Source organism: Perca fluviatilis, chromosome 1, assembly GCF_010015445.1.
Source record: "Perca fluviatilis chromosome 1, GENO_Pfluv_1.0, whole genome shotgun sequence".
NCBI lineage: Eukaryota > Metazoa > Chordata > Actinopteri > Perciformes > Percidae > Perca > Perca fluviatilis.
In genome coordinates, this window is record NC_053112.1 from 16,434,145 (window position 1) to 16,457,299 (window position 23,155).

Consider the following 23,155-nt stretch of genomic DNA (forward strand, 5'->3'; position numbering starts at 1 on the left):
CTGTAAATGAAAGCTGAAAGTCACCACTTTAACCTCTAAGTCATTGTTTCATTTCAGACCGACAGCAAAAAATGTGCCATTGTCCAAATACTCATGGGATGCACTGTACACTTACTGCCACTGTTCAATATCCAGTGGTGGAAAGTAACCAAGTACATTTACTTAAGTAACTACAATTTTGAGGTGCTTGTACTTTCCTACCCTCAAAACTTCTCAGATGGTTTCATTTATTTGTCTGAGGCCCAAAGAGGTAAACCTCTAATATTTCACCAAAAAACAAAGAATAGACAAATGAATACAAATTTGTGTAGCATACTCTTTTTATTCTTTCTTCCCAGATTTATCATGACCCCTCAGATTTATCTGGGGACCCTTTGGAGCGGGCCCTAGGTTGGTAACCACAGGAATTAACTAATAAACTGTATCTAAAGAAGATAGCTGCACCTCGAGCAGTTACAGCAGTAAAATGTTACTTGTTGCATCAGTATTAACAATCTAATAATGTCATATATAATAATATTTCAGTTACAGGTATACGGTATATAGGGTACGGGTACTTTTACATTACTTTACTTTATGACTTTACTACATTACTACTTTTACTTGAGTATTTTTACACTGTTGTATTGCAACTTTTAAAGGATCTGAGTACTTCTTCCACCAATGATGATAGCCATCACAGAGCCTACAAATGTCAGATATACAGTATCTCCACCTGACGAGCTGTTAATGCAATCAGCCATCATGAGAGAACTGATCTTTAATTTGTAAAGAAGAACAAAGCTGAACACGGTAAACATTAACATTTAAAACAAATAAACATTCTTGGAACAAGCTAAATGGATGCAATCCATCTTGTAGGTCTCCTCTCTGTACCTGGTTGTGGTCAAACTGATAACAGAACAGATGCAAGGCCGTGGTGTGACGTGTCTGCGCCACGACCATAGATAGTCCCGCCTACTCTTGATAGACAGGAGATAAACACTCCCCCCTGAACGTCTCATAACAACAGCTGGTAGCACGAAGAGAGAGAGAGAGAGAGAGAGAGAGAGAGAGAGAGAGAGAGAGAGAGAGAGGGAGAGGGAGAGAGAGAGAGAGAGAGAGAGAGAGAGAGAGAGAGAGAGAGAGAGGGAAAGGAAGAGAGAGAGAGGGCACAGGCAGTAGAAACACTCATCTGCTGCCTGGCTTTACAGTGAAGACAGAAAGAAGAAAACACACATTAGCGATTTTTCTCCGAGTTTTACACAGCTCAAGGCGCATGCTCAGACTAACTGACGGTGCGGTTGTTTTATTCAGGAACTCAGAGGTGAGTACAGTAATGCCAGTCACGGCTAAACGCAGTAAAATCTGCCCCGACGCTTTGTGGCTTTTGTTTTTGCATCAAAGCCAGCTAACGCGTTAGCTTGCCCGGATCACTTTTTGCCGTCCTTCTCAGCAATATCGGATAAAAGAGAGCAGGAAAGAGGCTGTTTGAGCGGACTGTTAGCTAAGTTAGCTTCTGCAGTTGAGCAAATATCGGGACGTTGTTTGGTGTGATAACGCTCACCCCGCAAACAAGGGGTTTCTTTGGTGTTAGCTTGTGTAGATACTTTTACAGTAGCTTTAGCTAATCTCCCAGCGTTCACCGTCGGTCTAGCTGAATAACCCTTTATATTTATACAGCCAAAGATAATGCTTTTAACATAAATTACACTTTGTGACAGTTAACGTTACGTGTATGTTAGTATTGTTTGAGATAAACGCTGACGTACTGTCTCACTCTCAAGATTGATCTGAGGCAACAAAGGCTGTTTACAAGTTATGTTCAGCCCTTTTTTCAGGTGCTGTTTGCAGTGCAGGTTTGCTTATTGCTAGGCTGTGAATCTTTCCTAGCCAGAGCTCCCTTCAGACCCCAGTGGACCCAGGTCATGCCATGGGTTAAGGTGTCATAAAGGCATTAGCCAAAAAATAATAAAACATGCATTGGAATGACTGAACACAGTTTTACATGGAGCTAGATGTGTTATTTCTAACGAAAATGTTCATATTCTCATAGAATGGTAGAGTTCAGTAAATGTATGTAAAAAAACATGTTGAAGCTTTTGTTTACTCTCCTGTAAAGTCAACATTGATAATGAACAAACCCATGTAATGCAGTGTTTGTTGACAATTCACCTCTGCCTCTATATGCAAGTCTCATTTGCATTTGTGCTGGTGCACAGCAGAACACAGAACAAGAAAGCTGCCCTCCTCTGCTTTTCCTTCCTGTGGCCCAGCCTTTCCAGTGACAGGAGAGTGATAATGTCAAAAAAAACGTACAACTTGAGCCATAAAGACCAGAGTAGGCTTACGTTCCACTTAGGCAGGCAGGAATTCCTGAGACTTTCCCAGAGATTTTTGTATTTCTACTTTGGCCATTCCTCTTTGGTCTAAGCCTGTTTGTGTGTGATCTGATGCATTAACCAAAGAACCAGACTCCATCAAGTTGAAAGTTAAAAGAGACTGGAATTAAATTTATTTTGACTCCATTTTACTGTTGTATTTTTTTGTGTAGCAAAGAATGCTGAAGTTCAGTTGCGTATATTGAGTAAACATCTTCTGAATGGACAGCATTGGGTTGTGTTTGACCACATATTGTCAAATTGAGCCCCTCCCTATGTGTTGCTTTCCTTCCCCCCAGACACTGAAAGGTTTTAAAGATGACCACTTCATGGAGTGACAGACTGCAGAACTATGCAGACTTGCCTGCCAACATGGACGGCTTGTCAATGAAGAAATACAGAAGAGAGCCATACCACAGGTAAGAAACAAGTGTGGAGGTACAAGGTGCATTTCTGATGTTCTGAAACTAGGCTACATTCAGATGAGATACCTGAGTTTTTATTACATAATTTGTGCAGCTGGACAAAATAATTGACCCTTCTTTTGTGCCATACATATAAATTACAGTGAAACACAACTACTGGGATGGGCAAAATAACCACTTTAACTTTGAAGGAATTACAAAGTCAGTTCACAGACGTTTGTTATATTTACAAAAAGGTGAGTTTGTCATTACAGGAAACAAACATAGTTACAGTAAAAACAATCTCAAAACCCATACAACAAATACCAAATGTGGACAAACTGCATCACTTTACTTACATGGTTATGCAGGCTCATCGAACTCCAGATTCAAAGATTGACATGAAAGCCATGTAGTTTCCATGTAGAAATATTCATAGGCCATAAATCCATAGAGTCTTTGTTTCCATCCATTTAGGAAAGTTTTGCATCTGTAATAGCCATGTGATAGGGGTTTAATGAATGATCTGTAACCATCGAGGAAAAACGGGCCACTCTGTGCACATACATTGGTAAACAAATTATTATAATCATTTATGCCTGGATGGAGTCAGGTCCAGTGCTCTCAATGGCTTTCCTAATCACCGATCTAACCATCACTGAGCAGTTAGTAAAGAGGATTGTCTTTTCTCCATTTCCCCTACGTAGAACTGACCAAAAGGTATGCCACATTATTTTTCAATCAGTAGGTCAAATTTGATTTGACCATATTAATCATCACTGCTTTCTTAGAATATGTAATCCATACTAGGCTTGAATCAGATATACTATAGACTGCCAAACAGAGGCATTCACTGTTCATTCACTGAGACTGAATGAATCATCACATACAAATAGAAACTTAAAACAGAACCTGAAACTGCCATTAAGACATTGTGTCACTTCTTTATTGTCATTATAACAGACTGAAATGTCACTGACCAGCCAGATAACTTGGATATAGTATTTATTATTCCTGGCATTTCCTAGCTTTTACTTGGACACTTATATTATTATTGATAAAAAGCACTTGATGATCATTGAATTCATATTATGGTGCAGTTAGTATGTGTATACATTTATTTGCAGTCTTACGTCTCACATTGTCATTAAGTGGAGCAGAAGCCTTACTAGGTCATGAACCAGTTAGGTCTGTGAGCTTGAATATGGACATACAGTCGTTTGTGATTTGGGGGTGGTTTTTAGACTATTATGCAAAATTCCTCTCTGCCTCATTACAAAATTTCGCTGGACCGTTGAGTGCATGAATCCAAAGCTTGTAGTTGGCTTAAAGGGAAAACAATACCCTCCACTGTATATTGAATACAATTGTTTTGATACTTACTTGCACAATGGGAGAGTCTTACCATAGATAGAGTTAGACTAACTTGTCCCTGTACCGGTTAACTGGAAAGGCCCTGTAGTCACCCTGGCTGAAAGGCTAATGTTAAGAGGCATTTAGTCCTTGTAGGAGGAATAAAATGTGTGTTGCTGTTCAATGTTTAACTCAGCCTTAGACATGCATGCCCACTGCTGTTCTTTCACACCATTATATAAATATGCAATGCTCACAGGGTTTATGAAACTGTCATTCATCTGTTAGCTCTGTGTGTGCTGACATAAGTCCCCCCACTCCTCACCCTGTCCAGACACACACACACACACACACACACACACACACACACACACACACACACACGCGCAGGCAATCACACGTGCAAAGATAACAAAGGTACAAAGGTGGTGTGTTGAGCTCGCTAAACAATATACATTTGACAGTGGTTCTGTTTAATGAAATTAACCAAGGCTGCTTGATCTTGATTGAGCTTAGTCATTCTTGTAAAATGTAAGAGACCACTGAAGGTAACCTTTTTGTTTATCTCACAGACAGACAAAGACCAATACTTCAGAGTTAGAGCTCAGCTGAAACAATGCGGCCTGGCAGTGAGCTGTGTATCGCATAACAGAAGGCTGACGACTCTGCCCAGCAGCAATGATAAACTTTCTATCTCAGGGAGTCGAATCACTGTCCACTAGTGAGATTAGAGAGCAGTGGAAAAAATCTGTCTGATTGTCACACAGCTGCGTTTAGATGGAGTATATTTTTTTACAGGATTCTATTGTAACTGTGGTGTGGCCCATGGGGGGGATATTTAAGGCAATAGTGTTGTCAGCAGGACCAAAGTCGAGGCTGACTCTGAAAATCAAGTCACCCTCCAACCATCCTACCCCCACCCATTGTCAATATAGGCGAGCTTAGGAGAGGTATGATCTCACCTAAGTTATGATTTATGGCTGTTCATACTACACCTCCCAAGTGCATTGAGCAAGAGGTCATATGTGAAATGACAACAGCTTAACAGAATAGAAAAGATTTAGATTTAAATCCCTCTCTGGAAAAAGGTGTATGCTCGCTCAATTTGTTTTTATTGAGGCGTACCTCTGCTTTAGACAGACTATATACTATGGAAGCAGGCTATGGCCAAAATAATTTGAATTTTATAAGCAACTGAATAACCACATACATTATCAGTAAGGAATACTTAATGTTGGAATATAAATCCCACTGAATTGATAGCATAGAAATATGTCAATATTCAAGTGTTGCTATTTTAAAAACTATATTTTGTTTCCGATTTCAAGTGTTTTCGGTTTAAAATGGCTCATCATAACGTTCCTTCCTTGCTAGCTTGAATGTTCAAATGTAAAAAAAGAAAAATCATCTTAAATTTTGGTGTCTGAAACTAATCAAATTTGAGCAATTAGGTTTTTGACTTGACTTGAATTTAGGATGCAAAAATGACCAATTTGAGCAACGTGAACATACTTTTTTATGGATATTTCACACTTTTTCTAAATTTGTGAGTAAAAAAAGTTAAAATGTTGCTATAAATTGAGTGTTTATTCAGTTACCTTATTTCACTTCCATAAAATGCATCCATGTCTAATAAAAGATAAAATGAGAAACATCTGGTGCCCCTGTGGGAGAACTTGATTACCAAATGTTTACATTAAACCAAATCTCAGCATGGTAAGCAGCTGTCGCTCGGGGACCAGGGCTTGCTTGATTCTACCTGACTTGTGATTGTTCTAGATGTCTTTGAGGGCCCACAAACATCATGCTGCACAACAACAACACTGAACGACAGCACACAACAACAGAGAATGACGCAGAATGCCCACAATCATTTTTGCAACAAGTCAGAAAATGTCTGAATGGCAAGGAAGCAAAGCGAGAGAGAAGGCAGGGGGGGCATTGTTTGTGGGCCAGAGCTGCCCTGTGTAGCACACCAACGGAGAGTCAAACTGAGGTTTAATTTTGCGCAGAATGCATCGCCAGTCGTCTGCTGGACTAACCTCTAAATGGGAACTTGTTCACTATGGATCTGCTGCCAGGTATTTCACAAGTGATTTAGAGATTGGCAAAGATGAGAAAGTCAATGTCATAGATTATGACAATTGCCTTGCAGGGTCAGTGAGTTTTGTATCAGATTAATGTGCTAGTTAAGAGTGATCTAACCTTGTTATTATTTCAGTGTGACTTTTTTGATTTCCCTTTAGCTGATTTACATCTTATTTCTATGACTAAATATTGACTTGTGTGGAAATATCTCGGTACACGGCTACATGTTCAGTTCAGTCAAAGATGCTGATATATGTGGGTCTGTGCCATCAGTCAGCATGTGTCTTTTCAGGTTGGAAGCCCTGTCAACCAGGCTATGTAAACATTGTGTATCACTGTGGCCGCTGTGGACCCTCAATCTCCTGATTGATTTATGAGTCAGCACAGTAGAGCTGTTTCCTGGAACATTGACATGCTCTGAGCTAAATCTGTAGGGTTTCACCATCTCCTCGTTTAGAGTTTTGTAAACTTCCTGTGGTTTTAGAAGCCAGCTAGCCACTGGACTAAAGACATGGTTTGAGATTGCTCAACAATTTTAAGTTCTTGTGTTACTCAAGTTCATTCAAGTGCTGCGCAGTTATGTAATTATATGGTTAGAATTTGTAGTTTTTGATGCATGATTAATGGAAACATTTTATTTTAAATTGTATGTCGTTGTACAATGAAAAAATATATTTTGTCTCTCAAATTAATACCATAAATTATTAAGTACAGTTGTGTCCTCCGAGATGTTTCACTGTACTTTGTTATAGATATTGTTACAGATATTGTCATTTTTGTCTTGTCATGTAAATAATTTCATTATTTAATAAAAACATGAGTTAAAAACCAAACTTTACTACTATTGATATAATTGATGCCAGATAAAAATGTATGCTTGAATTTGCAGCTTGTTGGGTGTTTATATGTGCTCGACTTGTGACACAATGTGCAGTCAAGCCAGTCATTGAATCCTGTTGTTTCAGTCGTTAGCAGAAAAGTGACAGGCCAACTTGAATGTGTTTCAGATGAAAGCAGTTAATGTCAGCACCAATACCCAAAGTTATGAATGCAAATGATACATAGCTTGAACTTGTGTAATTGTGTGTGTCATTGACTTATTGAGTTGTAGTAGTGTGTTTGGTACATTTCCACATTACCAGCTTTTTCTGGATCCTGAATAGACCTATTATTTTAGCCCACAATCTGGGTTATAGTGGGTTCTTTCACTTGGTGACCCCGCTTTTTTTAGTCTGCCAGAATAAATGCTAATCTTAGTTTTGAATATTTGATTGCAACTAAAACATTTACCTCAACTTGTTTCCTCCAGAGTGTTTGTCAACAGAAGTTTGGCAATGGAGAAGATTAAGTGCTTTGGCTTTGACATGGACTACACTTTAGCAGGTAAGTTAAATACACATTCATCTAACTAGCCACCACTAGTGCTGAAACAATCCTTTTTTTATGTTTATGAAAATTTTGATGTAGGAAAAATACAAATAATTAGCTGGTTACAGTCTCTTAAATGTGAGGATTTAAATGCTTGTGTAACTTTTGTTGTTAACTGAATGTATTTGGGTTTTCTGACTTACAATTTTATACTTTAGGCTCTGTCAACACTTTGACAGACATTTGGCCTTATTTCTAGCATTTAGTTACCAATATAAATATGTTTGAAACTGAAAAAGACAGTAATCAGTAGTTCCAGACCTACGCACTACTATTGGTACTTTTAAGTGTGCAGTATGCCGTCCAAGTTGGCCAGAGGGTAGCATAGCAGATCCAGTGTTTACATGGATTGTCCTTCCTTTTGCCATATTAATTATTGTAAACTAGTCCAAATGAGCGTGTCACTTGATACATCCAGACTGATTAAAAGGTTCAGAGATGAAAGTCAATAATAATAATAAAAAACAAAAGATCCATTGATCAAAAAGAGATGAAAAAACATTCTGTCAATGCCAGGGTACATTTGGATTTTGAGGGATTTGTCACCTTTTGGAATCCGTAAAAAACAAATCTTGTTATTGAATCTCATTTCACCTTGTGTGTTTTGTGTAGATGTTAAAGTCTACAGTATCCCTTCTTTTCAACTCTATATTTAGCTACCCTACAGTACCATCCCCCAGAACGGCAGCTTGGCCACAAAATATTATTATTTAGGTCAATGCCGGTGACACATTGAGCACACCATACCACTTAGATAACAGCATGTTAAGCACAGCTAACTGGTGCACAAAGTCAATTGTATGTTCTTTTTCCTACTGACCTGTAACTTGGTCGAAAATATCCAGATTTTTCATGCCTGTTCTGTGACTCAGCTCCAGTCTTTGGACTCGCCGTCTATAAATAAATCCTCCCCGACTTTGAAAAGCAGGTCACGTTTGTTTGTTGAGTTCACCAGTGATGGCTCCCTTGAGAACGGGAATCACTCGTAGTCCCTCTCTGGCTCTGTACCCCTATCCCTCTACCCCTGTTCAGATTGCAGGAGATTTTACGGACGCTCAGCTGCTGTTGACATGACTCTCTTTATGGGTGCTCATAACCAAGTGTTAATGTTTTGCTGGAAGCGTGGCTATCATGTATCTTTTGGAGGGTGTTCAGGTTTTGACCACAGAGGTACTCCATCAACCCCACGGAGCTGGTAGTGTCACAGAATGGCTGCTGCTTAACCACAGCACTCTCCTGCTTACAGTATGTGCTTTAAAACATGACTACTTACTTTCTGGATGAAACTGCCCTTATTAAATGTTGACAGAGCTTCTACAAAGTATGGCAGAAAACCAATTTGACGATTTAGTATGTCTTGAAAAGTTCTCTGTGAGGCTAATACATTTATTTTTTGATTGGCTGGCAGGAGTCCATTTAAGTTGTGTATCGGGGCGCTTCAAATCTTGCATCAGTATAATGATATACCTTAATTTGTTGGATATTTAATTTGCATAAGTAACTGCAGACATTCAGATATTTTAACTAGTAACCGATTACTATATAACTACATATATATTAGGGCTGGGCGATATGGAGAAAATCAAATATCACGATATTTTTGACCAAATACCTCGATATCGATACCGCAACGATATTGTAGTGTTGACTAATGGTGCTTGTGTAAAATATTTACACAATGAGATATATATATATATATATATATATATATATATAACTCATTGTGTAAAATATTTTACACAATGAGATATATATATATATATATATATATATATATATATATATATATACATGCATCGATTGAGGATTATATCTCTATTGCCCACTCCTATTGTTCAGTCATGTTACACCATAGACTGTATATAGTCTGTGTTACACGCCGTTTTACACTTTTTGTTATTTTGCATATTATGATGGTGTTGTAAAACATAAAAACACAACTCAAATCTTATTATACATTGCAATTTTGAGCAATATGTTTATTTACCACTTTATAAAGTGCAAGATGTGAAGCTTGATCTTTCAGCATGAAGGTAGGTAGAACATGGCCCAAGACGCTGTTAGTTTCTCCTGTTGTTTCATGGTGCTGTGATGCACTTCTGATAAAATTAAAATGTAATCAACCCCCAAACATATAAAGATCAAAGGTTGCTGATATATTTACAACTATTACTGTGCGTGCATGCATGTCACACATTTTGCAAAATTTTACAGGATTGTAAACTAAATCAACATTGTATGAGACAACATTGCCTCATCTGTTCTTTGTGCTCCAAAAGGGAGCAAATAGTAGCCTGCAGAAAATGTTGCTCAAACACACAATTAAACCCAGATTGCATTGAGAGATACACATAGTTTTGTCCTAGTTATTCAAGAGACTGTTGGCTGGAATGTAGGACCCTGAGGCTGTGCTTTTAAAGTTTTCTCCTTTTTCCACAATATGTTTGATCGTGTCATAAATCTGTGACAAAGGCCTAGATTTTCATATTGGTGGCCACAGATAAATTAAGAGGTGTTGGCTGCTAAAAAAATTGCTATGTGACATGGTTCAGATAAAGTCTCTGTGCGTGACACTTAATAAGATTTGGATTTAGTGGTCTTGTGTGTGAGGGGGGGTGGGGGGGGGGGTGTACATTACATTTAGGCCTGAGGTGACCTGGCCTGTAAACTCTGGAGAGACACCCCACACTTCAGCAATTGGAGCAGCGGGAGTATAATTAACTGGCAACAATCTCATCAGAGATTCAAGGTAACAGAGCCCTAAAGCTAAGACTGCTTCTCGCCCCAGCTCTAACTAGGTGCTCGCATGGGTGTGTGTGTGTCTATGTGTGTGCATGTGCATACTGACAGCGTCAGAAATGTGAGAAGGGGCTTACAGCAAGGGATCAAAGATCTGTATGAAACAGAAGTGCAAGAGAGTCAAGGGCACGGCAAACGATGACACAACTTCCGCTCTGCACACAAATGCTGTAACCCTAACCCTTTTCACTAACATCTGTTGATAATACTTTCTCAGATGCCTCATCCCACTACCCATCAGCAGTACTATGTCTGTCCGGCTGTCTCGCGCATGCATTTTGCCCTGTCCATTCGGCTGACTCGAGACGCGAGAGACATCACATGCAGCATGCTGACGTACATGGAGGCCACTGTGTATTATTGTTTGGTTATTTCATATAATATAATGATTTTAGGCCCTAGGCAAACAGCGTCTTGCTTTACTTTTCCTCCTTTCTCTAACTGGGACTGTTGGTACGGTCAGTGGTGGAAGAAGTACTCAAAAGTTTTTTTCTGAAGTAAAACTATTAATAGTAAAACTATTGATAGTGCACAGTTCTGCATTTAAATATTTACTTCAAGTAAAAAGAGAGGCATTATCAGCACAATGTACTTAACGCCACTTCACATCTGTTCAAGGTAAAGTTTTCAAATCTAATATAATGATGGATAGTTTATTGAATAATAATGCATCTTTATAAATGTATTATAATTGTGATCATTTGTGAGTAAAATCCGTATCTGCAATCTCTGAATCTCTATCAGATAATTGTAGTAGTGCAATGTTGTCTCTGAAGTGGAAGTACACAGTATGTCAGTAGTATACAGTTGGGTTGCATATTAAGTGCTTTGGGGTTATTTCTGAGTAAAATGGTTTTGGAGAAAGCTGCAAGCAGAGGCCAAGCAATCGGCTCGTTTCCAAACATGCACGTTTTGAACGGGCACTGCACTAGTTTACTAAAATATGTAACTTTCCATGACTGTAAAAAACAGATCTACAAATCACTCCAGACTACTGCCCAAGCCTTCAATCGTGAAATTCTGAGGGCTGTCTAGAATTACGTTTGAAAGAGATACACTGTAGGTCATGGGTTTCATGTGTCTGTGTGGAGTTTTTGAAGGGGGGGTTGTTTTTCAAGTTGTTGAGAAGTAAAATGGTTCCAGTGTCATTAAAGTCACAAAAACAGCTACAGTAGTTTGGGACTGTGGTCAGTGTGTTTTAAGGCCGGTCACAGTTGGAACAGTTTTGGTTATATCACATGAGAGATTTTCTGTGTTTGTGTTTTTGTCTGTGCTCTTCTCACTGCTCTGAAGTGAGCAGGGTACAGATGGAAAAAGGTGGTGTCATGTATTTCTGTGCACCAATCAGATTTAGCAACATTTGAATCGAAAGCATATTTGCTTATTTAAATGTAAACATTTTATGTAATAGAAAAATACCTAAGGTTTGAAACCAAGTTTTGAGGGGATTTACGGTCATGTTAATAATGTTTTGTCTGTTAAACTCATAATAAGCAATACCTAACACTGCTTTCCTTTATTTTGACTGTTGCACATTTAGCAACATTTAGCAATATTTAAAGGGGAACACCACCGGTTACTTCCATGGCCTAGAAAAGTTCAATCAATAATATAATTATTATATAATTGTGAACGTGAGCTACTCTCTCTCAAAGCCAGAAACCAGAGAAGTACGTCTCAAACTTGTGATGTCATCCATTATATAGTCTGGTTGCTGCTCAGTAGACAATGAATAGGAGACTTTAGTGAACCACAGAATTGTTTGTTTTCTTTTTCTTTTATAGCCAAATGAGCTTTGAGCTTTTTTGTGTGTTCTCAGTTCTGTTTTTGGACTGTCTTAGACCATAGAAAGGCAGTGTATGAAATTTGAAAATGGGCGTAGTTCCCCTGTTATAGAGAAATACTTTAATAGGTTTTATTCAGTTGAGTAGTTTTAGTACAGTAGTTACAGTAGTTAGTTGTCTTAACTTTTGGTTTTAATAAAACAAGACAATAGTCTTGTCTAATTATTATGTAACAACCTTCCTGATCCTAAATGACTAACCGGACTCACTTTTACATAACCTAGATTGAGATGTGGTTTTATTTTGTGTTGTGTGAGTACCACACCGGTGTCCAAAGGTCAACACGTGGAAAGATCCACCCAGTGAACTAAAGAAAGAGAGAGTGATGATAGGAAAGGTGACGGAGGGGAAACAACTCTTAAAATAGGTTTCTTTGTAGAGCCTCAGAGCTTCAAGAAGATTTTGACAAGTGAGAGACCAGGAGGAGGAGGAGGAGGAGGAGGAAGGGCAATTTAGTTGGTGTAGGCTACTGCTCTGGGCACAGGGCCCAAACCCTCAGTTTGCTGGGAGACCACAGCGAGGGGTGAGGGAGGGGGGTTGAACTGCGAGAGGTTACGTGATTATAATGCAGAAACAGGCTCAGGCTTACAGAGTAGGGGTGTCAACAAAAGGACAAAGCTTTACTTAACTCAAGATTTTCCTGTAACTCCGTGCATTCTCATTATGCTTTCTGTGCGTAACCCAGCATTGGACGCAAGTGCACATTTTGCAGAGTAGGACACAGATGTTTTCCTGTTTGTCCTACAGTGCTGTTCCCCCACTAACTGTCCTCTATCCAAGCATCATCAGCCAACATTTCTTCTCCTCCTCCAGGGGCCTCCACCACCCCACTGGGAGTGTAGAAAGCTGGCAACAACACAAGCGCATTCCCCTTTCGTATTTATAACATCGGACATATTCTTTTCCCAGTGTCGCATAGCATTTTAATCATCTGTCAGCCTATTCTGAGCCCAGCATCAATCTGCGTTTTTATTTTCAGAGCCCTCCCCTGCCTCGGTTTTGGTAAATATCTTGTTCTGGCGGTGACAGGATGGGGGCTTGTCTGTCTCAGCAGGGCTCATTAGAGCTGCTGCTGAAAGTTGAGTTCATTTTCACGCCTGATCCTGTTTCCTTGTGGATTTGCGTACAGAACATGGAGGCCCTTGTTGATAGCGAGGAGAGAGAGAAGGGCAATGAGTGTGTATGAGGCGGGGGGTTCACTGGAGAGTGGGAACATGTCATAATACTGAGACAACACCACAGACTCTCAAGTGGATGAGGTAGCCTTAGAAAAGTCTCATGTACGCGTAACATAAGTGAGCTCCACTGAGTGTATGTCACTAATGAAATGTTGGCTGTGCAATCAGAGCTTCACCCTAAGGTCATGTTACTCAACTGTATATGTATATTTATGTACATTTTTCATGTACTCCACGTGCTCCACAAGCTCTCCTGTCAGCAGTTTAATAGCTGATCGTTGTTGTGTTAAGCAGGTAGCGTTATCTTCCATAGAGTAAGAAAATGTGTCACTGAGGACTCATTGATTTCACCTTTTTACAAAAGAAATTCAACTTTCTGGATGGAATCTGGACATATGTAGTTTGTGATGTTGCCATATACTGATTTGTTTTATATATAAAAAATAATAATCATAAGTCATGTTTTAAAACTGCTTAATGTTTTATTTTATTTTTATTTTTTTTACCAGTATCAAAAAAAACAAAGATGTTCAGTTTAGGGCTTCAACTAACCATTATTTCCATTATCGATAATATATTGGTTATCTTTTTGGATTTATTATTTCATTATTATTATTTTGTGTTTTGTGCTTAAAATGTCAGAAAATAGACATAGTTCCAAGAGCACAAGGCGAGGTCTTCAACTAGTTTGTTTTGACTAACAGCCTAAAACCCAAAGCTATTGAAATTACAAAAAAAACTGAGAAAAGCAGAAAACCCACTCACTTTTGAAAGGCTGAAATCAGAGAATGTTTGGCATTTTTTGCTTGATGAATGACTTAACAGAATTATTTGATTATCCAATTTGCTGGTGATTTCATTGTCTGATGATCGACTAATTGATTAATTGACTAATTGTTTCTGTTCTAATTCAGTTTACAGTGACTTACAATGGCGACTAACAATAAAGCAGTTATCAGAATTATCAGCTTCTTAAGCCAGGACCGAAACAATTCAAGAACTTGTACATAGCATTTGCATAATAGTTTTAAATGTCAACACCAACATCTGTGGCTTTTTTTTGTATAGGAAATTAGACACCAAACTGCACTGTGGCACCACATGCTTTGTGATCTTCTATTGGGGTCATTTTTACTAAACTGTGTGTGTCTGTTTCATTTCTAGTGTACAAGTCACCAGAGTACGAGTCACTAGGTTTTGAGCTCACAGTGGAGCGGCTGGTTTCCATCGGTTACCCCCAGGAGCTGCTCAGCTTCGTCTACGACCCATCCTTCCCCACCAGGTCAGACCAATTACACCCCACCACACAGACATCATGATGATGACCACGGCCGTCAGGTTAATGGCCGACTGCTGCTTTTTATTGCCTCATCTCTCATTGTGTTAGTCCCTTTAACGAGCTTACCTCTGTGGATATATCGAGGACATTAAGCAGGGCTAACGGACTGGGTGGGGAAAAAAAGCCATCACCTGTTCAAAGTTCAGTCTATCCTGATAATTACTGCAATTATATCACAAATGATAGCAGTTAAAATGCCAAATGCTATAATCAAGAGATACAAATTTGTTTAATTCTATATTGTAGACTTATAAGAGCATGTGTTCCCTCCTGCCTTCAGGGGCCTTGTGTTTGATACCATGTATGGAAACCTGTTGAAGGTTGATGCCTACGGTAATATCCTGGTCTGTGTCCATGGATTCAACTTCCTCCGAGGGTGAGTGAGTCCCCCCCCCACACACACACACACACAGACAAATACACACAATCCTCTAAAAAAAAAAGATTGTAAATCATCACATTGTATTTATTTTTCTCTGACATTTTCTACATATTTGTGAGCACAAGAAAGAAGACAAAAGACAATTTACTGTTGTCTTCTCTTTTTCCCCCAGCCCTGAGATCCGTGAACGGTACCCAAACAAGTTCATCCAGAGAGATGATACAGAGCGCTTTTATATCCTTAACACTCTCTTCAACCTGCCAGGTAAGGTCGCTGAGCACAGAGGAGAAGACCATGGGACTGTGAAAGAGAAAGAAAGAGAGCTTTTATCCTGATTAAAAGCTGAATATTACGTTACGGGAGGTCCAAGCAGAAACCTTTACCTGCAGGTTAAAGAAAAGTTTGATCGAGCTGCTTTGTTACTGATGACTTCTCCCTGCTTTTCTGTTTCCTTCACAGAGACCTACCTCTTTGCTTGCCTTGTGGATTTTTTCTCCAACTGTGACAGATACACAAGGTAAGGAACCGTTAACACTATCCATCATGCAACAAGTTTCTGGGCACCGCATGGTGACACAAAGACAGTTGCAAGCCAAACTGGGTCAAAGAACAAGCCCTACAGCATGGGAGGGTCCAGGCGTCTCAACTGCTAATCTAAGCTAATTGTTTTGTAATGGAAATCAAATGGGAGTTCAGCCAAAGAACCCGTATTTTTTTATATAACAATGAATTTCTAACCTATCTACTAATTGTAGAAAAGCATGGATTCTTATCAGAACGAGATAGGAATGACAAATGTTCTCACTAACTATTTAAAGAGAATGACATCTTGATATAGATAGGAGATAGTCTTTTAAATGTTACTGTAAGTAAATATAATGGCCTGTAAATTAGTTGAGGATGTAATCTGGAATGGCTGCATGTCCTTTGTCCTCTGAAACCTGGTTGTTGGTCTTTTAGGGGGAGAATGCTTTCCTGTTTGGCTGGGGACCCCTCCAACAAGGGAAGGCTATCCCATTTAAAAGCAAACAAAAAACAAATGTCATGTTTTTGAAAAACCTTGTGTAAAGACCTGTGGCCTGTCCGACGGCTGTGTACGTGTGTGTCTGTGCTCCTCTCCCCCAGCTGTGAAACTGGCTTCAAAAATGGCGACCTCTTCATGTCCTATAAGAGCATGTTCCAGGACGTCCGCGACGCCGTCGACTGGGTCCACTTCAAGGTACGACACCTGTGATGTTTGTGGGTTTAACCTCAGTATGTCAGTATGTTATTTAACTGACACGGTGGACGTGTGTTGCACATTTGTGCTAATGCACACAGCCCGTATTCAGAAAACGAAGCCGGAATGATGTACCTATGGTTGTGATGTCACAACTATATTTCATATAGGTAGAAAGTGCCGGTACAGTGCTGCTACAGTGATTCCCCGGCTGCAAAGACTGTGCAGAGACTCCAAGAGCGTAGATGCCGATGACCTGGAAACACTGACCAGTCAGAACAGATGCTTTTTCGGGAGGGGGGGCTTAAAGAGACGGGCGCTTAAATGGAGCGTTTCAGACAGTTGTTGAATACAGGTCTATTCAGACAGACCGTTTGAGAAAAAATGTGTTTTTTGAACAATAAAGCATATAAACATGTTCTAGTAGAAACCCAAAGTACAAGTATGAACCTGAAAATTAGCATAATATGGGACCTTTAAATAGTGTTGAACAGATAGAAATGGAACAAGAGAAAAGGCATTTAGTACTGTAATATTGCAGGGATGGATTTAATTGTTTAGCTTTTGTATTCTTCCTAAAACCATGTACAGTATCTACTGTCACAACATTCTGTGGTTGGTCTGCCCAACCACAGAGACCCTCCTATTGAACCAAACCAGAGAGGTGAGGTGTGAATGGCAGCATCATATATGGTAAAAAATTCCGCCAATATCAAGACTTGGAAAAGGGGAAAGCTCTGGGGCTATTAATATCCATCTTATGTAATCTAAAACATCTGTGGTGGGCGTACAGGAAGTTGTTGTCAGGCCCTTTGTGTCTCAATGGGACCTCTCTGGTTAAATAAATAAAGGCTAAATAAAATAAAAAATAAAAAACCCTCAGCTAAATACCACAAGTCCACACGTGTTCTGTGTGAGTTGTCACTGATTATTGTTACTCAACTGTTGCAGCATGAAATGACTTCTAACTGAAGAGGGTAGTGTTTGTGCAGGCTGTGTGTAATTCATTTAAATCTAGATGTTCAGTGTTTAGTCTGACCCCTGCGTCTCACATTGCAGGGTACGTTGAAGGTGAAGACGGTTGAGAACTTGGAGAAATATGTAGTGAAAGATGTAAGTATTTGTGTTCACGTTGGACGCTACATGCATACTGTCTTAGAGAACACACACACACACACACACACACACACACACACACACACACACACACACACACACACACACACACAGTGTAACACCTTCTTGAGAGGCTAGTTTGTAAAGCTTCAGTCTTTTTCTTTATTTTCTTCTTCTCTGTTCCCACCAGGGAAAGCTGCCTCTTCTCCTCAGCAGAATGAATGAAGTAGCCAAGGTTTTCTTGGCTACCAACAGTGACTACAAATACACTGATGTGAGTATAGGTGTGCAGTCATGGAAGAAACATTTTCTTTTTAGGGGAAAACATTCATACACAAATTGACAGACATGATGAATTAACTTTGCGATCCATTTCTTGGAATTTCTACTAGTCTGTCGGTGGCTGTATTTAACGCTAAACACAGCTGCGTTTGATCTGACTGCCAGTCTGTCTGTGTGTTGTGTTTTTACAGAAAATCATGACCTATCTGTTTGACTTCCCACATGGACCGAAGGTAAAGTATAGCTCTCCTCCCTTCCCTTTGATCACACTTTAAAATGTATTAAATATGCAGGTGAAGGTGAAAGACAATTTTTTTATGCTGATAAAAAAAATGCTTGTGTGTGTGTCCGTCCAGCCTGGTACCTCCCACCGGCCCTGGCAGTCCTACTTTGACCTGATCCTGGTGGACGCCAGGAAGCCCCAGTTCTTTGGAGAGGGTACGGTGCTCAGACAAGTCGACACGGTGAGCAGACACGGAACACACAGCCGAGACAGATGATATTGAGATGTTATTAAATGCCGTACTGCATGTGAACGAACGCTGACGTATCCGGACATGTTGCAGCCCAGTTTGCATGTCCGCTTTTTTAAGCTAATGTGGCAAAAAGGTGAATGTTGTATCATTGGATTATCGTCGGCATGATTTAAACATTCATATTCATGGGACCCTTTTATCTTGGCAACACACACCTGACACTATTTGAAAATCCCGAATTAATGACTGGATTTGTTTGTCTAAAAACATATAGTTCAAATACACTATAACAGCTGCATAGTCTGACAAAAGTAGACAGGCACTACACTCTGCATGTAAACATGTGTTCTAGCATTTGGCTCCATTTATGTCCATGTTTGCGGTTTATCTGTGTGATTGCGCCAAGGTTCCTAGAAATCAGATTGCCAATTTTCTCTGTTCTTCATTTCAGACAACCGGGCGTTTAAAGATAGGAACCTACACAGGACCTCTGCAGCATGGCATAGTCTACTCTGGAGGTAAGACTCTATTTTCCTTTCGTTATTCATTCTTTGACCAAGTGTTTAGTTGTGTGCAGCATTTGTGATTGGTAAGATATTTCAGGTATTTTAAATATCACGTCATTCCCCTTTTAGGTTCCTCAGACATTGTGTGCGACCTGCTGGGGGCCAAGGGGAAGGACATAGTGTACATTGGCGACCACATCTTTGGAGACATCCTCAAGTCCAAGAAACGCCAAGGCTGGAGGACGTTCCTGGTTATACCTGAGTTGGCACAGGAGCTGCACGTGTGGACCGACAAAAGCTGTGAGCCTGTAGACCAACGCATACACACAGTAGCGTGTGTAACACGCACGTGGTGACATGTAGAAATGACACTGACTATATCTACATGTGTAGCTGCTTTCGGGGCTTTCCAAGTACTGCAGGCCCACTGGCGCTAGAAAACAATCTCAACAGGGACCTGACCTAGAACAGCAGCTGCAATGTCCGACCTGCACCTTTCAGAGAAGGACATTAGTAGTTCATAAACTAAACGTGATAAAGTTCATGTAATCAGTAGGTACAAAGTCAAACCACTGGACAGTCACTCACAGAATTATGAGCATTTATTATCGAGGTAACTAATGTTCAAACACTGTATATCCACTGTACATCTACGTGAGATTCACTCTCTTCTCGTGTTTTACAGCATTATTCGAGGAACTGCAGGGCCTGGACATTTTCTTGGCAGAACTCTACAAGTAAGAACTCTGAGCTTTAGCCTCCCCTCCCTTCCCCGTATCCCACCTCCCCTATTTACGTCTCTTACACCAGTTTTGCTGCTCTTTGCAGTAACAGGGTGCGTTTGAGAGAGAACAACGGGGTCAATAGGGTAAAGTCGAAAGGGTCGGTTCTCGCAGGCCGTCTGATAACCAGGTTCACCGAGGTTATTTATAGCGGGGCACAACCTATTGCACCACCTCTTTGACATATTACCTTTCAGCAGATTGATATCAATATCCTCCCCTCCCTCTCTCTTTCACCGTCCTCATCGCCTTTCCCTGTCCTTCCCCAGACATCTGGACAGCAGCAGTAACGAGAGGCCAGACATCAGCACTCTTCAGAGAAGAGTCAAGGTACGGCATTAATCACCTCTGTTTCTATGACAACAAGATACCTGTCCACATGCTTTTAACACTGGCTGCCTAGAGACGGCCAGTTATCACTGCCCACGCGTTTGATACGGTTTGTGTCTACTATAGTCTAATCATTAACAAACAATCCACTTCCCCATCAAAGAATCACCTCTCTGTCCCTGGTGAGGTAATCCACACCAACATCCCTGATAAAGATACTATGCCTTCTATGGTTAGGATAGTAAATCCTTGCATCTTCTCACAAATGTCTTCTCTTCTCCTTTTTTAGAAAGTGACACATGACATGGACATGTGCTACGGCATGATGGGTAGCCTTTTCCGCAGCGGCTCCAGACAGACCTTGTTTGCCTCTCAAGTGATGCGTTACGCCGACTTGTACGCAGCCTCCTTCATCAACCTGCTGTACTATCCCTTCAGCTACCTCTTCAGAGCTGCACACGTGCTGGTGAGTCACTGAATGTAAATTGCGGGGAGCATGAATCACACGTTACCGCCTCAGAGGGTTAGGGCCAATGCCACTTCTTTATTTTGCTAATAGAGATGATGAAAGTCTTGTCTCATAACAGATTCAAAAACTTCACCTGTAGACATTTCTCCCAGGTCTTTAAAGGTCTAAAATGAGTCTCATTATTTTCCCCCCAACTGTGTAAAGATCTGTTTGCATTGTAGATACTTCAATACCCTACTTCAACTACCCTAGCTCCGCAGCATTTAACTCTCAGGGCCAGATGTACTAACGCTTTTGCGCCCACTTCAGGCGTATTTGTTTCACAACGTGCGCGGAAAAGAATGGCGAGGTATGTACAAACAGGCCGCACTGAGGTAAAAGCGCAGACTGCCTGTCGCGGGAACTGAAAATGGCAAATTGCTCTTTTCCGTGTCATGCATATGCATTCACGGGAGGGTGAAGGGGAAAGTGGGAGTTTCCCATAAAGAGATGGGAGGGGAAGCGTAAAGCGCGCCTAATTATGTATTTCCGTTACCCACATTATTGTGGGTAATGTAGGCACCATGTTTTGACGAGGAAGAAAATAGCTTGGAATAAAATGAGACATTTTTAGTTTCGCTGCGTCGATTTAGATTTTCTTTTGTTCAACTGTCCATAGTGAGTCCAACAATATTTAGGGAGTGCAATGCTAAATCGGTGGAGTGCTCTTTTAAAAGTGGAGATATAAAAGACAGAAGGCTTTTTTGGAGTCTTAGCAGTCATTGGTGGATAATTCTGTTATTGATGGGAGGAGGAGTGATATTATCTTCCTTATAAGACAGAGAAAAGGCTTTCTGGATTTATAATCTCTAAAGTTTACATCTAAAGGGGAGCGAAAGAAGATTTTAGCATGCACCCGTTCTGTAAAACACCCTGACGGAGCCCTGTGCCCCAACCTGCTGCTTGAATAAACGGCAGACTCTTCCTGTAAATCGGCCCGTGTTGCAAGTTGTTTTCTCACATTTTGTCCTGCCTCCTCCTCCCCCTCCCCAGATGCCCCACGAGTCGACGGTGGAACACGCCCACGTGGATATCGACACCGAGTCGCCACTGGCCACGCGCAACCGCACCCACTGCAGCGACTGCAAGGACCTGGAGTGCAAACGCACCCAGCTGACCCGCTCCTTCAGCGAGATCAAACCTCCCAACCTGTTCCCCCAGACTCCCCAGGAGATCACTCACTGCCACGATGAGGATGATGATGAGGAGGAGGAGGAGGAGGAGGAAGAAGAAGAAGAAGAAGAGGAAGAGGAGGAATAAGCTGGACATGCAGAAGAAAGCGAGGTTTCTGATCCTGCCTTCTCATCTTTCCAACTGGAGTCGGTTAGTTATCTCTCTAAGTGAGGCAGGGAGGAAAAACATTGTGTGTGTGTGTGTGTGTGTGTGTGTGTGTGTATGTATGTATGTGTGTGTATATATATATATATATATATATATATATATATATATATATATATCTCGCAATACAGTATGCACACAAAGACACACACACATAGTGAAGATTTCTGAGGAAAGGACCAGTAGCGAGACAGATCATATGACTGTCAGAAGACTGTATGCATGCTCGGTCCTCTGAAACCCAACTATTCCTAGCTTCATTATGTGTAAAAAAAAAAAAAAAAAAAAAAAAGAAACACTTTTTATGATTTTTAATTAATTTAATTTGATTTTTGTATTTTTTTCTCCGGACAGACAGAACATCATACACTTCGTTGTTTTTTTTTAAGCTGACTTGAAAAGACCTGCTGGTGGATTAAATAGACGCAGTCACATTTTCAGTTTGAATCATAACTGTATGCACATTATAACAAACAAAAAGCACTGTTCAGTTACAGTGTCAACCCCCACCCGCCACCCAAAGTGTATTAAAACTTTGAGGCAACATGGGAACAACATTCAGTTTTTCATCTGTGTAGTTTCGTTTTGTGTCTTTTACGAGTACTTTGTTCTAACTTGTATGTAAGGGTGTGTGTGTGTGTCTGTGTGTGTGTTTCTCACTCAGACTGCAGCATCCTGAGTAACAGTAAGCTAAGAATTCATTGTACTAAACTGAAGCACAGGAGCACTTAAGCACAAGCCGGCATTAGACTGATGCATTTTTTGTTTTGAAGTTTGGTTTAGAGAACACCTTGTGGGACACGAGTGGCTCTTCAACTGATATTTTGTTACCAAGCAACAATGAGGATGGAGTACTGTAACCGTATGTTATGCCAATAGACTCTATGACTATGTGTAACAGGAGCGTTAAAGTTGCCTCAGTATGCAAGGAAATTAGGCTGTTTTTAGGATGGACCGTCAAAGGCTCGGTTCAGTCGGTTCAGTGTAATCAATAGCTTCAGACTATGATTCGCTTGTTTTGTTTATCTCTTTGGTTTCGGGGCTTTGTTGGGTGTTTTTCAGCTTTTATCTGCTGACCCTGAATTGTTGAGGGTGTACAGTATTCTTCGGTTGGGCCTCCGAACACTGTGAAGTGACCTTTACATTATATTGTCGGTTCCAGCTCGGTTAACAGTTCAGAACTGAATGGAGATCTCTTGAGTTTAAGCACTTGACTTTTCATTTTCATGACTTTTCAAATAAGCAACATGATAGTTAAAACATGTTACGGTATTATTTATTAAGAGTTCTACTATCAAAACGCTCAGCTAATCTGCTTCATCGGGACGGTATGGGCGTGGTATGATTTGATTGACAGTGCGTGCCTTTCCATACGTCCATTTTCAACCTGCATGGAAATGTGAAGAAATGTAAATAACAATAA

At 40.3% G+C, this 23,155-nt stretch overlaps 1 protein-coding gene across 2 annotated transcripts; it reads left to right on the top strand.

The window, feature by feature from the left end:
• The first annotated feature begins 1,113 nt into the window (after positions 1-1,113).
• On the top strand, positions 1,114-22,028 carry nt5c2b (5'-nucleotidase, cytosolic IIb). 2 transcript variants are annotated; one of them, XM_039785519.1, is made up of 18 exons: positions 1,114-1,306; positions 2,660-2,779; positions 7,515-7,588; positions 14,619-14,736; positions 15,074-15,169; positions 15,348-15,439; positions 15,635-15,692; positions 16,301-16,394; positions 17,454-17,507; positions 17,701-17,784; positions 17,984-18,025; positions 18,149-18,256; positions 18,720-18,786; positions 18,904-19,074; positions 19,460-19,511; positions 19,826-19,886; positions 20,176-20,352; positions 21,388-22,028. In XM_039785519.1, exons 2-18 carry the CDS (start codon positions 2,679-2,681, stop codon positions 21,652-21,654), a joined length of 1,716 nt encoding a protein of 571 aa, XP_039641453.1. In that variant the 5' UTR covers positions 1,114-1,306; positions 2,660-2,678; the 3' UTR covers positions 21,655-22,028. The 2 variants fall into 2 exon arrangements, with proteins under 2 accessions (XP_039641453.1, XP_039641530.1); XM_039785596.1 differs by lacking the exons at positions 1,114-1,306; positions 2,660-2,779; positions 7,515-7,588 and adding an exon at positions 10,238-10,382.
• The last annotated feature ends 1,127 nt before the right edge of the window (positions 22,029-23,155 follow it).